The following is a 15,817-nucleotide window of genomic DNA, read 5'->3' as shown; positions in this document are numbered from 1 at the left end:
AGCTGCACGTCCGTTACTTTTCCTCGGCACTCCAGCGGGCAGAACAGTGCCATCTGCTTAGTACCATCTGGTGAACCGAGCGGTCAGCAGGGGAATGAAGTGGGTCAGCCAACTCCTCCACTGTGCCATCCCTGTCCAGAGGGCACAGGGACAGTTTGCGGCTGTGTTTTTCAGTTGGATGGTGCCATGCTTAACCCCTGGAATACTATCTGTGCTGTGTGGAACCCTTGAAAAGATGTTTGAGTACCAGCTAAATAATTGCATAAAGAGATGTGGTTGTGGTCGTGAGTGTGTGTGTGTGTGAGAGAGAGAGAAACAGGTGACAATTGTACAAGTCAAATCTGTTACATTAGGAAAAAAACATCTTTCCCAAGTTCCCCTAGATACCTGGAAGGATAGTGTGGTAGATAAGTCATGTCAAAACTCCCTTCATCCAAATATGTAATGACGGAAAATGGAAAGAAGACTAATTTACTTTGCCAATGGGAAAGGAAAGGAACAAGGAATTTGCCATTGCGTAACTATGGCATTTGCATCCCCATCCATCACTGTCCACCAAGGATCACCGGTTTCAAACCGGTTCCAGTGTTTTCAATTGATACAAACTTGATATAGAGTTTCACTGAAGCTGGACCTGATCCAGTCTTGGCTGCAAATATAAACGAAACCGACTCCGAGCTGCCGTTCGGAGGCTGTGCCTTCTAAAGAATATTTGCGTAGCTTAATGAGAGTTCCACATGTCTAAGCTGGAGAGGAACGCGGTAGACAAACTGAGGCTGTTTGTCTTTCATGAGTGGGGGCTTTTGCACGTCTGATTCTGAAGGCAAGGGTGGCCGTTGGTCCCCTCCTCGCTACTTGCGCCTGAGTCCCGCTACTTAAGACTCAAGTCTGCAGCTTCAGCAAAGTGGGTCTGCTGAAGGGAGAGGAAGATTAAGATTTAAGACAGATGAGTGGAAAGAATGAACACGCACAAAAAAAGGAGAAAGAGGATGAGATGAGAGTGGTGGTGTTGGCAGAGGTGGCAGGGAGGATAATGCCCTGTCTTTTCCTGGATGGCCTCAGACCCCGGGAAGTGTGTCGGCTCATCACAGAGCTGCAGGGCAGGATCAACACACAGACGATGAATCATAAGCCTCACTCCTGAGGTTTGCGCCCCAAATATGTGACGAGGGGGATGCTAGGCTCTGCCAAAAAATAGTTTGGGTAGGAAACCTCTAATGTCTCTGTCTGCATGAGAAAATAAATCAAGGTTTACCGCTGGCTAGCTCAGCTCTGGCTCAAGGGGCCTGGTATCAAACCAAATTGGGCATACAGATCTTCCACATCCACAAGTTTTTCGCCTAAGCTTTTTATTATTAGGTAGAAACATGGGTACTAACAATTATGTAATTTTCAGTGACGTGCAACATTAAACCTTCAATATTTATATGGTTGTTAAAAAAAGGCATGTTATTGTATGAGATGTAAAAGAACTCACTAGCTCCCCCACCCCACCCCCAAACACACACACACACACACACTGTTACTTCTGCTTCAGCATTGTCCGGTGTAGTTTAGTGTGTACTTTCATTGGACCCCCTAACTCAGTGAAATAAGGGGTCCAGGACCCATTAGAGGTGTCAGGGAGCTGCAGGGGAGGGCCTTGAGATGATGGGAAATTATCCAAAACAATGAGCATGATTTCAGATTTAAAATGATTCATTGAACATTTGCCACTGATTGTTTGGGTTTTAAGTGAATTGTGGAACACTGTTCAAAGTCTTATGCTCGACACATGCAAGTGTTGATAAATGAGGCTAGCTAGAATGCTTCAGTCACAAAACCATAGAAATTATTTAACTAACCTCCAATAAATAACACAAATATTCATAAAAAACAGTCTTTTTACACTGTGAAATGTGAAAATGGAAATGGAGTATTTCACTTGTGGTATTTGAGGATTATTTCTGGGACTTTACGAGTTCTTTTAGAATGTTTTTATGGGGCCAAATAGAGTAAGCTTGACAACTGCTCTGGACTTTAGAGTGCACAGATGGAGTCACAATGAAGACAGGCCGAGAGGTTATTACATCCCCTGTTGGAACTTCCTTGGAGACCGTGTGTGCGTGCGTTTCTGTGGCTTGATTGTCGTAATTTGTAAGTTCCTTCAGATAAAAGCATCTGCTAAATGAATAAATGTACATGTAAATTGCTGAAGTGTCAGTGGTGTATATTATATGGAGATCTGCCAGTATATGGTAACTTATTCCTCCTACGCGAGTATAGAAGGGGGGGACTAGATTGAGTGTCGAGACCTCACAGGGCTGTGATGTAGTATGCCCCTCAGTGTGTGGGTGCGAATGCTTTTTATCCTTGTGATGAGAACCACTTCTAAATTAAGTGGCAATGCTAACCAATGGGTAAACTCAAGCCCACAAGTGGTTATCTCTTAATGTATTTTAATTCATTTTACACAAACATGTTACATGCTTAACTCTGCATGTAAAGACACTCTCAGTGTTATAATCTTTCTGTTAGCCTCATAGGTATGTCTCAAAATTGAATGCAGACTTCTATAATTCTCCCCAGGTTTGTTGTTTTGGGAATATATTACTGTAATTAAATCCATTTGTTTTTGTAATGACTCTGAAGCAGTGAACCCCCCCCCCCCTTCCTCCTGTTTTTGCCTGGGCTCCTGTCCAGCTGATCTTTTCCCCATTAGTTGTGGTCAGGCTCCTGATTAGGCCAATCTGGTGGAGGTAGCAGCACAGGGCAGGAGGAATGTCCTCGACACAAAACAGACTGGGTGACAAAAAAACCAAGAGAGCCTTTTAAAAAGATGGAACACAATAGAGGAAAGGAAAGATGCATAAAGATGTACAATTGGTTGTTACTGATGTACAATTGTACAATTAACAAAGATGTACAATTGGTTGTTACTTCTTTTTTGTAATCATGGATTACAGTCGCCTTTTATAAAAAAGGGCTTGGTGTGCTTGATGAAAAGCCCAATCAGACAAGGGACATTTAATACAAATGGCAAGTTATACAAAAGGATATACAAAAGTCTGTTAAAAGCAAGGACAACAATAATAATAAACTGTCTGCTACCATCAAGATTGCGTTGTCTGTATATTGATTGTGTGAGTGGTGGGGCATTTAGGGCTGATATGAACTTGAAAGGAATCATTATTTTGAGGACTCATCACAGTGTCAACGTTACTGAGAAAGAAAGAAAGCCAGACTAAATTGTGAACAAATGTGATCAAATTGTTAAGACTGTTTCCTGCTGATCAAAACTGAGCGAGTGGAGAGGTTGAATGAGTGGACAAAAAAGCACCATCTAGTGGCACACAGCTGGAGTTGCATGTTGGTTTATCCTCAGGACAGCTAGAACCCTCAACTTACCCAAGTAGGGTTACGAGGTGTTTAAGTGGTTCCCATATTGGGATAAATGATATAAACTAATTAACAAAGATGATAATAGTAAAGTACTGTTTAAAAAAAAAAAAAAAAAAAAAAACGGACACAATGTTTACAATGTACAAGTTTATTTTTATTGAACTCTTCAGTGGTTGGTAGTCACAGCACAGCTTGCATGTATGAAGCCACACGCCTATTTTACAAGATAAATGGTATATTTAAAAAGGGGATGAAAACAAAAACAAAAGATCTAAACCAATGAGGAGACAACTGACAGTCCAACTACAGCGACGTTCTGTGTTCAGCACTACAGTATTATTATTTTTTTTTTATCTTAAAAGGCCACTGAAAAAAGCGTAAAAACATGTTTACCATTGCATGGACTTGAATTCGACAAGGTGGCAAGTTCGCTACGAACCGGACAAGACTCCTCACATGGCATTGACAGTGCATGTAGACATCTGTGAAACAGGACTGGGTTAGCGATAACATAGGGATTTTATCTGTTTCGTTTCTTCGAGTTGGGGGGGAAAAAAGGAAAAAAAAACCCTCTATACTACAGGTTTAAAAAAAAAAAAAAAAAAAAAAAAATGGGGAAAAAATGAACACTCTTTCAAGGAGACTAAATACAAATGTGTGAAATGTAGTGAAGCAATTATATTATTATTATTCTCATCTCAGCAATGTTTGTGGAACACTTTAAAAACTGAAAAAAAAGGATGCACTGAACACTGTAGCTGTAGCCCTCATAGAAGGGAGTAGCTCTACTGTAATTCAATGTCTTTAGGCTATAAAAGATGATGAAGAAAGAAAGGAAAAGAAGAAAGTAAGGAAGAAGAAGAAAAAGTTTAAAACACACTTTTTTGTCCTCTGGAATTTGTATATTTTTAATAAGTAACAGACGGGAACCATAAACGCATGCCATGTGTTGGTCTCAAACGATACATACAGGTATATACAGTTTCACTCAGTACCTGCTAAAAACATAGTGAGGATTTAAGAATATAAACCAACGACTACACTACAAACTTTAAAAAGAGAGAAAAAAAATTGGAGAGGGAAAGAGAGAGGGAGGAGAGGTGGGAGCAAGCGATGGAGGTTGGGGACGAAAAAGGAGAAAACCCTTTAATAGTGATGGGACTCGTCATTAAAGCATTTTTTTTAATATGAAAGAAATGCATATTGCACATACAGTGAAAGCTTAAATTCCACCAGGTCCACCTGTTTCAGTAAAGCGAGAAATTCGTTTGCCCTCCTAGAGGATCATGCCAACACACAGGTTCATCCGGAGGCATGGGGAGAGACGTGTGTGTGTGGTGTGTGTGATTGTGTGTGTGTGTGTGTGTGTGTCCAGAAGCACAGAAGGGGAATGTTGAAAGGTCAGAGCCTCCAGGCCTTTAGGGAGGCGTGAGGACAAGTGTGGCACTTTGGGCAGGGGGGGGTGACACACAGGGCTTGAGGGAGACCAGCACCATGCCTGAACCCCCCTTTATAACACAGACATTGGTACGGAGGGGAGGAAAGAAGGGGACATGGGGGGGATAAATGAAAGGAAGAAAGAAAGAAAAAAATTCTGTGGCACAAATAAAATTTAAAAAAAGGTGGTGAATATAACTGTTCTTCTGTGACATCCCAAGAGATCAAAGCGAAGTGTTTCTCATTATCTTCCTTCTTTCATTTATATACAACTAAGGCTTATTGGTTAAATAGTTTTTCGAGGCGTTCCCTGCCCACTAGGATTTTCAACTTATCTTTTTTTTTTTATCTTCTTCTCAATGCTGTTCGCACCGCTGTCGCTTGCTGTAAACTCAGTGGTCCTGTCTAGGGTCAGCGGTGTAAAAGAAACATAATCATTTTATATGAACAATCTAACGGAGAACGTGTGAGGGAGGGTGGGGTGAGTGTTGCAGTGGAGGAGTGAGCAAAAAGGGGGTACAAAGAGGATACAAAGGAGAGAGAGAGGGAAAAAAATAGAAAATAAAACGGTGTAAAAAACAGAGAAAAGACTGATCAGGAAAGAAGGAGCTTTTCTTGTCACTCATGTCTGTTTGCAATTAATATCTAAATGTGCAATACCATTAGTTTGCTGCCATGGGTTGGGACGTGGGGGGGTGGCACAGACACCGAGAGAAGGGGGGCAGCAGGTGAATGGGGGGTGGGGGGGGGGGGTGTAAGGTTCTGTTCTATTTGGAAAGCTTGCTAATGACTCGAATCAGGGCTCCATTTTCATCCTTTAGTCTCTGGTTATCTGCTTTCAAGTCTGGTAGCATCTGAAAGACAAAACAGGGAGGGGGGAGTGGGGGGGGGGGAGACATACTGTTAGTACATTGTCTTGACACCATGGTCAAGAGGAAGACCCTATTAAAACCCAGTGCTGGTGCAGGTTAATTGCACGGCCTGTGTTGTTGACTGACAGAAACCACAGCGCTAGGCTTGTCCTTTGTAACGGGTCTCTCTTTCTCTCCCGCACGCAAAGTGGTGTGCGGCAAGCACACAGGAGAGACAGAAAGAGAGAGCATACACTGCAGTCCAAAAAAACACAAAACAAAAACAGGAGGGAAAAGAATGAAAAATCAAAAACTCTGCCAAACAGCCATGCATACACAGAGCCAGAGAGAGAGGGAGCCAGAGAGAGAGAGACAGAGAGAGAGAGAGAGAGAGAGAGAGAGCTGAAAAGTCACGACATGGGACAAACTCCTGCGAAACAAACAGGGCTTCTTTTGTCTGTCAAGAGAAACAGTGTACAAGCACAAAACTAACCAGATTGAAAAAAAACAAGGGGGGGGGGCTTGGGTCAAATGCCACTTTGTTCGCTATCTGTAACTGCAATGCAGGGTCTGATAGCATTCAGAAAGAAGAATGGGCGTTCACCAAATGCTGCGGAAAAAAATCACAGCAAAAAGCATAGGACTTACTACACTATTTTATCGACTGTATCGGTCCAATCCAATACAAGGAACTGCAAATGCGCTCTTGGGAATAGATTCTATGAGTGTTTACCTGGAAGGCACCAAATATCAGATTAGAGCCTCCAAACCTCTTTTCCGTTTAGATGTAATGGTGTGAATACGACCAGTAAAACTCAATTGTGCAGAATCTCGGAAACATTCCGTAATAAACTAAACGTCTGAAAATCAGTCCTCATATTCTGTGCCATTCCTTTGTAATTATCTTCAATTAACCAGAGGAACAGATCGCCTGACTGCTTATCAGATTGTGAGTTTATCGTGTTTGCAGTGGTGTTATTGACTGGGGAAAACAATAAAAGGAGAGTTCATAAAAAATGTGTTTCCCTGTACACTGAGGACAGGGGTTGGCTGGCGACAGTGGTTCCTATAGCTATTTAATGGGACCTTTCTATGACAAGCTCTGCTAAGGAATTTTGGCACGCCGATGTCATATTTCACTTCCAAACCATCAAATTTCACTTCCAAGCCATCAATGGGTGTTAATTACATTCCTTTGCCGCCCCTAGGGAATGTCGCACGTCGTACAACGTAGTCATGATGCATTTGTGTCTTGAAGCCATGCAACAGACTTTTGCTGCAGGCAGTAACACACAGGCCGGGCTTCAGTTTACACAACAGGGGAGAGATAGGGGTCTGGGAGACGGGGTCTTTATGAGACCTGATTGTACAATCAAAGTGTGTGTGTGTGTGTGTGTGTGTGTGTGTGTGTGTGTGTGTGTGTGTGTGTGTGTGTGTGTGTGTGTGTGTGTGTGTGTGTGTGTGTATATATGTGAGGGAGGGGAGGGCAAAGAACGTAAAACGTTGTCTGTGGGTTCAAAAACCACAAGAAGCCACATCATGCAAAGAAGCCAAAAGAAGCCAAACCAATGCAACTGCAACCAGTCTGAGGGGCTTCAGAACACCACACCAGAGGGGAGGGGCAGGACGGGGAAAGGTGGGGGTAATAAAACTAATGGGGGGGAAACACTTGCAGTGTGATTCATTACTGGAAAAAAAAAAGCTTTTTTGTTGTTGCCGTTTTAGGACTTGCTTTTGTCAGTGACAATTGATCACAAATGTTCCATAGGTGCTCAACCTATTAAATCTATTTGATCCAACAAGACCACACACAAGCATTATATATGCTCTAGATGTTTTTTTTTTATTTTTTTTAAGTAATGACCACACCTTAGCCAACCCTCTTGCATGGTAGAAGGGAACATTTTGGGGGGGGGGGGGTGGTAGTCAGGGGTAAAGGAAGGGGGTGGCTCAGAGGCAGAGGAGGGAGGAGAGGGGGTGCACCTGCCTGTCTAGAGGCGTGGGGCGGAGCACGAATGGAGCATGACAAAGAAGGGAGTGATGGACAAGTGGGTGGGTAGGTGGCTGTTGTAGTTGTTGTTGTTGTTGTTGTTTGGGGGGCCAAGGGGAGGTGGCATGGCGTAGGGTGAGGGTGGGTGGGTAGGTAGTTTTGTCTGGGCGCGTGGCGGAGAGCCTACAGGTCCACTGCGGGCAGCGAGGAGCTGCAGGTGGTGGCGGCGGACAGCTTGGCCACCACGCGCGCCAGGGCGCGGTTCTCCGCCTGCAGCCTCTCGTTATGCTGCCTCAACGCCTGAACCTGCTTTACCTGGTGGAGGTTCTGCAGGAAAACCACAACACAGGAGAGAGAGAGAGAGAGAGAGAGAGGAGGAGGTGGAGGAGAAAAGGAGGGAAAAAAGAAAAGGGTAGATGGGGTGGGGTGTGGATGGAGAGAGGTTAAGGGAGAATGGAGGAAGAAAAAGATGAGAAAGAGTAAACAGGAAGAGGGGGAGAGAGGCATGTTGGGAGATAAGTGAGGTGGGGTGACAGAAAAGATTTAGTGTAGAGTGACAGTGAGAATTCAGAGAGAGATGCAGGCAGTCAAGAGAGAGTGGAGAACACAAAACAATGTTCAGACAAAATGGAGAGAGAAAAATAAGTTGTTAAAGAACAAAAAACAAAAAATCAAGAACAGGAAAAAGTATCAGGGAGACAAAAACAGAAAACAAAACCAGGAAGACAAAACAGGAAAAGGGAGATTGTTACAAAAAATGAGGACAGGCTTGTGTAACAGTGAAAATGGCTCGAAGTCGAACACTATCATCAGTGCTATCTAGCGATCTATGGAAAGCAGTGACGTGAAAGAGCGGAGATGGCATCGCAGAATTGCTCAGCAAAGCAGGACTCCGCAGATAGAGCGAGCTATCGAACAACAGCTCCTGGAAATGAGCAGCACTTGCTGATTAAGACATAATGGATTTTGTTTTGTGTTTCCTGAGACAGAACATTCAATCTGACACTCCTTTTCAGAAGCTAACAAGCACCGTCAAGGCAGATAAGTGTCGAAGGACTTGAGAATGCAACCAGTCATTTTCAAAACAATAAGACTTGCTGAAATTCACAGGCAGACTGTGCTGCAGGATGTTGAACGCTACAATCTCAAAACACCAAACTGATATACACCCACACATACTTATGCGCACAAACAGTCAAACACACACACAGGATTCACTGCTGTCACAACAAGGTTTACGCTGTTATTTTCAACAGGAGAGTTGCATCAAACCTATAAAAACTTGCAACAAATTATTCCTCCGGTTCAGATGTTACTGAGGACACTAAAATGAATCACTTCACAGAGTGTTCATCTAGCACCCATTAATACAAAGAAGATTTCTTTGTAGAAATCAATGGTAACAAACCATGAAAATAATCAAAAGTAACAAACAGAATTCCCCCCCCCCCCCTTATATCATACACATTCAAGAATCAGAGCATACAGGCTGGAGCACCATTAGACGAAACAACCCTTTTCAATATTTGAGTAACTGACAAAACAAAAGGTCCAGCCCTTTGAAATAATCATCAACCAATTACTAATCAAACATCATTAAAATTAGGCCTACGATGTGTCACAGATAGATAAACATGAGTAATGTCTAAACCATAGCTGCAGTAAACACAGAGATGGATGAGTCGTGATGTGTTAAGCCATCATTGTGAGCGTTACCTTAAGTTCCTCCTCCATCTCAGAAATCTTCCTTTCTAGAGCCCTTCTTTCCTGCAGGGGTGGAGACACACAAAGAGTGTTTACTTGACACTAGTCACACACACGTACACGTACACCTACACACACACACACACACACACACACACACACACACATATTCACAGAGCACAGTGAGACATCGCCCAGCACGCACACACACACGCACACACACACACAGAGTATTCACACAGACTGCATCCACAGCCTCTCTAAACCCCCCTGAGGGGCTGATGTGGGTTCTGACCCAGAGGCGATGCCCATCCCATACATGAATGGAGATCCTATTTGGTGGGTGTCATTACAGACCAATTGATGTGTACCGTTAGGTTGAGGTTAGGGTCATGGATGTCTGGATGGATGGATGCAGTTTGTGACATGTAATGAGTAGAGAAAAGTAAAGGTGGATGAGCAGGGAAAAAAAGAAAGAGAGCGAGAGAGAGGTGTGGAAGCTTAAAAAACAAGCAAGGTGGTGAGGCATGGAGGACAAAAACCTGAGGGGTTGCTGTGAAATGGGGGAGTAGCCTAGTTATTCAGTCGTTAAGTTATTTGTAGGTAAGTATACATCTCCCCGGGAGGAGTGTACAGTATGGAATGTATATGGAATGACGTATGGAGGACAGGAAAAGGTGAACCAAAGAGTTTCTCAGTCATGCATGGCTGAGGGCGATGCATGGCTGTGTTGGTCCGGGAGGCCATAGCCCATGTTTGCACAGGCAGACCGGTTACGAGAGGGCATGAATGTGAATGTGATGAATAATGCCCTGGGAGGTGTCTGGGTGAGGCTGTGGCAGGAACTTATTATTAGAGGGAGACTGCTTTTTCACAGCCTCGAAATGGATGACCTGGATGAGGGGGAAAATTGGGTCTAAATTAGCAGGAGAGTGGTGACGCTCCTGGGGAGCGGAAGGTGGTGGTGCAAAAAAAACGTGACTCAAAAAAACAAATACATTGCAGGTGTGGTTGTGGATGTCCAAACAGCACATGCAAAAAGACTAAAAAAAAACATTTTCATGTTCTTTCTTTAGAATCAAAATGAAACAGAAGCAAAATCCAGACGCATTCTCTCCCGTCTCATTCGCAAACACACACACACACACACACACACACACACAGACCAGGTCGCAAGTAACAGAGACCAACACTCAACAAAGGTGAACCACACGTTGCCTAAAAGCTCTAAGACACACACATACACACACATGTGTACAGAAGGGAGCTTGTGATTGGCTTGTACAGGAGAGAGGGGTGGGTAGAGTGAACCTCCCACACCCCCCTCATCAGCTAGATGGGCATATGTGAACAGCCAGGAGTAGCATAGCCAAATGAGCTGTAGATAACTCGGCTTAAAAAGAACCATACCACCCAGCTGATACTGAGGCCTGCTTGAACCCTTCAGACATAAACCAGTTGGCAGTGGATTATCATTTAGCTTTAACTTGACACATAAAAAAAGGAGATGATTGTTGTCTGTTTATACAGCACACAGTAAAACTTAAGCTTTTAGCACTGACAGAATCATTTAACATGTGAACTATGTTTATTTGAAATGGATAAAGATTTATTTAAAAGTGAGAAGACTCAAGGAACTTTATGAACTTGAGGAACTGTTATGAATTAAAAAAAAAAAAAATGTCTAGTGGGGTTGGAAGGAGCACTGGGCATGTTCGTTCTAACAGTGCTGCAGAGATGCGATAAGAGAATAAAAAAATAAATCATCTTTACCCTTTTCTCCATCTCCAGCTGCGAGCGATCAGCGAAGCGTTCCTGCCTCTGCAACACAAACAAGAACCGTGACCAGAGTGACATTTGCAGCGCTTTACTACAACACACACACACACACAAATGGCACAACAAATCACAATCACCAGTCTGGAGTCCAGACAGAGAGACGACAGACAGGGTTTCCTGTCTAGCACTGAATAAATCCAGATAATTAACAGTACACAGCTCACCAAACATGCAAACTCTTTTCTTCATACAAAAGTCATTACATTAGCCTGTGTTGGTCAGTACAGTACAGGACTGCGTTTCCACACAGGTTAGTGGTTGAGAGCAACCATCATGGTAACCAGAGAGAGAGATAGAGAGGGAGGGAGAGAGGGGGGGGAGAGAGAGAGAGAGGGAGGGAGGGAGGGAAGAAGGGAGAGGGAGGGAGGGAGAGAGAGAGAGGGAGGGGGGGGAGACAGAGAGGGAGAGAGAGAGAGAGAGAGAGAGAGAGAGAGAGAGAGGGAGAGAGAGAGGAGAGAGATCTCTCCAATGATTTAACTGTAGTTGTTGTCCAACGACAATGAGTTTTTTTTTTCATAATTGTCCAAAGATACTTTTTTTTGGGAAACGAAACTCACTCCAGTACAGTACTGAACTCAACACTGCACAGAGCACATCATCAACTCAGCCATCATCTCTGAGAGCAGCGTCCGTCTAAGCTTGAACTTGGCTGGACGGAGTAGCGGAGGAAAGGCCCCCTCTGCTCCGCTGCTGCCGCAGGAGTCACGTCTGACCTGTGTGGCCTTCTCCAGTTGGAGCTTCAGGTCGGCCAGCTCCACATCGGTGTCGCGTAACTGCGCCTTCAGCTTCTCGTTTTCTGCTAGGATCTGCTCGTAAAGCTGGGGACGAGGAGGAGGGGGAACAGGAAACAGAAATAGAAGGGAAGGATTAGGAGTCTTAAGGGTTATGAACAGTGTCTCTGGCTTTTCTGTTTCAGAGTCTAGGGTCCAACACATCACTGGTCACCTAAAATACTACAACTGAGCATTTTGCAGATAGATGGGCAAATAGACAAAGTGAAGGCTGACCGTATACACTCCGAATACACTCAAAAGCAGTAGGAGGTCACTTTTCTTTCAGCATTCTCAATATGCATTCACACAGACAAAAAGATTTATCATATTTACATATTAATATATTAGAATATAATTGTTCTTCATTATTATAATATGTGTATTACCAAATTATTTAGCACATTAGAAAACAATTGCAGTTGAGAGGGAGAGAAGTAGAGTACATACTACAAGGCAATTCAGACGCAATGGCACCATTCCGCGTAGTGTCTGCTTTGGCCTCTTACCTTCTTATAATCAGTGCTGTCGTCTCTCTCCAGCCGGCTACTGTACGGCCTCCGGCCTTCGCCATAGCCACGGCTTGACAGGTGCTCGTAGCGGTCGATGGAGGAAGTGCTAGTCGAGTCGTTCCTGGGGCCGAGACGTGGAAGAGAGAGCCACGGTCAGCGAGCGCACATCGTTTATCGGCCAAACAAGCCAAAAACAAATATCACAGCAGGGAGGAAAGACTGAAGGTGGAGCTGGGAGAGATAGTGGCCGTGTGACGTTCGGCGTGACGCCGTTGGTAAATAAGGTGACTACATCGAGCACAGTGTTTGTGTGAGGAACAGACAGAGAGAAAGAGGCAGTCACAGGCTGATGGAGGGGTAGAGAGAGAACGAGAGAGAGGGAGAGAGAGAGAGCGAGAGAGAGAGAAAGAAAGAGATAGAAAGAAATAACTACCACGTACCTGGACAGCCGGTCGCTCTGAGAGAGAGAGAGAAACAGAAGAAAGGAATTATTAGTAATGCCTTTACCTGCTGCTGAGAACACAACTCTGCATGACATTTTCAGAACGACTTTGTTTTCCCACTGTCTAGACAGCGAGTGCGTCTGGAATGCAGATTAATCAATTAGTGTGGTGCACGTCCCCTCCGCAACCCCCCCCCCCACTCCTCTCTCTTCTCCTTCATGTTCTTCTCTCGTTGTGCCGAGTTACGGCCGCACACCGCAAAGCAGACGCTAATGTCAAGAAGCATCAGAGGAGAGAACGGAGAGACGTGTAGTGCAAGGAGACACGCTGCCTTGGCAGTGGCCCTCAGCGCTCTCCTTCTCTCCAGAGACCGGGGGTGGGGTGGGGGTGGGGGGGGTCCTTCCTCTCAAAAAGGCTGTGTGGATATTTAATTTGAACTTCGTTTGGCAGGCACCATGCTGTCCACAACAGAGAGCCACACAGGGTAGGTGTGTGTGCGCGAGAGAGAGAGAGAGAGAGAGAGAGAGAGTGCATGTGTTGAAAAATGAAGGTAATATTTTGGCCTATTCCATCATCCTCATGAAGCAAGCACGCAGGAAACATCCATCTAAATCTGTCACTCTCATACGACTGCCCCCTCCTGACCCTACTTCAGTTTGTCCACTTGAGATGTGAAGGAGCTGCCAAGCCTGCCAAAGCCTTGGGCCTGCCCACTGTGCTTGGCCTCCGCCAAGGCCTTTTCATCCTCCGCCAGAGGTCTGGAAGTGGGGGCAAAAGAGCCGAGGAAGTGCCGATAACGGCGCTGCCGCTGCCACTCAGTCTCATCTCCCCCTATGTGGAATGACAGTTTCGAGATGGAAAACGGCGGCACCTCTGAGCCTTTCCGGAGAGATGGACGCTAGAGGTGTGGGGGAGGGGGCTCGCCCAGGGGGACAAGCTTTCAGGAAGTGAGGCGTGGCGTTGAGGACAAGGCTCTTCCCGGAGGATTATGTAAGTGTGTGTGCGTGTGCGTGTGCGTAAATGCAGCCGGCCAGAGCTTGATTGCCAGGAAGCGCAGCACTGACACTGGACTGTGTGTCAGCACATCCGCCTGCAGCCAGAAGTGCACCGAGCGCTTTGAGGGGAAGTGGGTGATCTTTATTGACAAAGGCTGTAGGAAGAAAACAACAGCACCACAGAATGTGTGCGAGAGTGTGTGTGTGTGTGTGTGTGTGTGTGTGTGTGTGTGTTATGGCAGGTGGGAAGGACAGCTACACACACTAAGGGAACATTACTTGCCCTCCAAATCAATGCAGTTTTCTTAGCAAATTATTCAAGTTGTCTGTTGTCTTAAGTATGATGTGCCATAAGAAAAAAAAAAGGCAAATCTGAAAGACCAAAATCATACAGTTAACTGACTTCTAAGAGAAGCCAGGAAATGGTTGTTTTTGCTTTTGACATAGCAAATGAGCCTCTGTTTATGATATCAGATCCTTGTTGTAGGGCCTTGGCACTAAGAACAGAGGTCTGACACACATTTGTAACAGATGTCCCAAACTGAAGTTGGGGAAACCTATGTGAAGCTTTGTGTAAAGCATCCTTTATATACGCCCTTCCTCTAACATCGACCACGAGTTACAAACAAGCTCTCCAACTCTCATGTTCTCTCCCTCCCGCTCTCCCTTTGCTCCATCTGTGGAGCTACAGTAATGGCCCTCCATTTCCTCTCCATGACTGCACCCCACCCCAACTACAAAGCCGCTCTCTCTGCGGCTCTGATCGGGCTCCAGAAGAGCTTCCACCCTGCCCTCGGTCAGACCACTCCTTTCCTCAGTTAGCAGCGAGGCCAACGGCCAAATTGGCTCTCGCTTGACATAATAGCAAACGCTTATCACAGGCAGTAAACAATGGCGGTCACTGCTCGTCATTCCAATGTGTGTGCTGCATGTGCTCGTCTTTTAGACAAAGTATTCAGTGTTAAAACAACGGTGTGGAATAAATAAGGAATTTGAGAGAACTGAGTCTGTGCAAACACAGAGAGTGAGAGCACAGATTTTTGACTTGAACATTGAAAAGAAACAACTGAAAACAAAATAAAACCAGATTATCATTGTTTTTAAGTCAATAAAAGCTAATTGTAGTTTACTACAGTAGAGTCATTGTCCAACAAGAGCACATGAACAGTAGCACTGGTGGATTTGCGGATGGGCAATTATAGGCGTAAACATGCACGTTCTCCTACAGGGCCTTCCATTCACTTGCTTACTGAACTGTGTCTGAGAGGGCTTTGGGCTTTGCAGAAATCACCCTGGCAACAGAACAATTACAGGAAGGTGGAAAAGGGAAAAAAACAACTAGTGCAGGTCCAAAGTCAGGAGAAATGCCAGGAGCAAGAGAGTGTGTGTGTGTGTGCTCTTGCGGTCTCTCTTTGTGTGTGTGTGTGTGGAAAAGTCTTCTTCACACAACGCTCCAAAATAGGACAACTATGAGCATGGGTCCTTGACTAAAGAAGGTGAGGTGGACCATTTCCACCACTTTTTTACAGTTCGCCTCAACAGGTCGGGCAGTAGCCCAGGCCAGCTGAGAGTCAGCCAGGTCTAAAAATATCCCCACAATACTAGACAGGGCTAGGGCTACAGGGTGAGGTGACTGGAGGGTCATCACAAAGACTACAGACAGGTGACAAAAGGGGGTTACCTGTGGTTCGCCTTTAGTGCTGCCCTCTTCGGAGTCGGACTGTTGATCCGGATCATTCTCGTCGCTCTGTGGGAGAGATGGACAGAGAGGGAGTGGAGGAGGAGAAAGAGAAAGACAAGAGACAGAGAGGGGGGGGGGGGGGGGGGGTCACCTTTTACACTCTCAAGTAAAGCACTGAGGAGACGGTTAAATCAATTGCGACTGGGCTCTTTAG

At 45.0% G+C, this 15,817-nt stretch overlaps 1 protein-coding gene across 7 annotated transcripts in view; it reads right to left on the bottom strand.

Moving 5' to 3' along the window:
- Nucleotides 1-3,513: 3,513 nt before the first annotated feature.
- ppp1r12a (protein phosphatase 1, regulatory subunit 12A) overlaps nucleotides 3,514-15,817 on the bottom strand; it is a 69,044-nt gene continuing 56,740 nt past the window's right edge. For 4 of the 7 annotated variants that reach the window (XM_076296773.1, XM_076296776.1, XM_076296777.1 and 1 more), the window contains 7 exons: nucleotides 15,604-15,669; nucleotides 12,925-12,941; nucleotides 12,482-12,605; nucleotides 11,916-12,020; nucleotides 11,137-11,184; nucleotides 9,376-9,426; nucleotides 3,514-5,672 (listed from right to left, as the gene is read on the bottom strand). In XM_076296773.1, coding sequence (XP_076152888.1) covers nucleotides 5,586-5,672; nucleotides 9,376-9,426; nucleotides 11,137-11,184; nucleotides 11,916-12,020; nucleotides 12,482-12,605; nucleotides 12,925-12,941; nucleotides 15,604-15,669 — 498 coding nt within the window. In that variant the 3' untranslated portion in view covers nucleotides 3,514-5,585. Of the gene's footprint in view, nucleotides 5,673-7,637; nucleotides 7,987-9,375; nucleotides 9,427-10,773; nucleotides 10,805-11,136; nucleotides 11,185-11,915; nucleotides 12,021-12,481; nucleotides 12,606-12,924; nucleotides 12,942-15,603; nucleotides 15,670-15,817 lie in introns of those variants that run through there. The other 3 variants (XM_076296775.1, XM_076296779.1, XM_076296778.1) reach the window with 3 other exon arrangements.

The sequence above is a fragment of the Alosa pseudoharengus genome, unplaced genomic scaffold (genome assembly GCF_046254945.1).
Source record: "Alosa pseudoharengus isolate Yale_2024_CS ecotype anadromous, Long Island Sound unplaced genomic scaffold, YU_APseudo_1.1 YU_APseudo_1.1_scf_20, whole genome shotgun sequence".
NCBI classification, from domain to species: Eukaryota; Metazoa; Chordata; class Actinopteri; order Clupeiformes; family Clupeidae; genus Alosa; species Alosa pseudoharengus.
The sequence above is the reverse complement of the archived record's forward strand: the minus strand, read 5'-3'. Positions and strand labels throughout refer to the sequence as shown.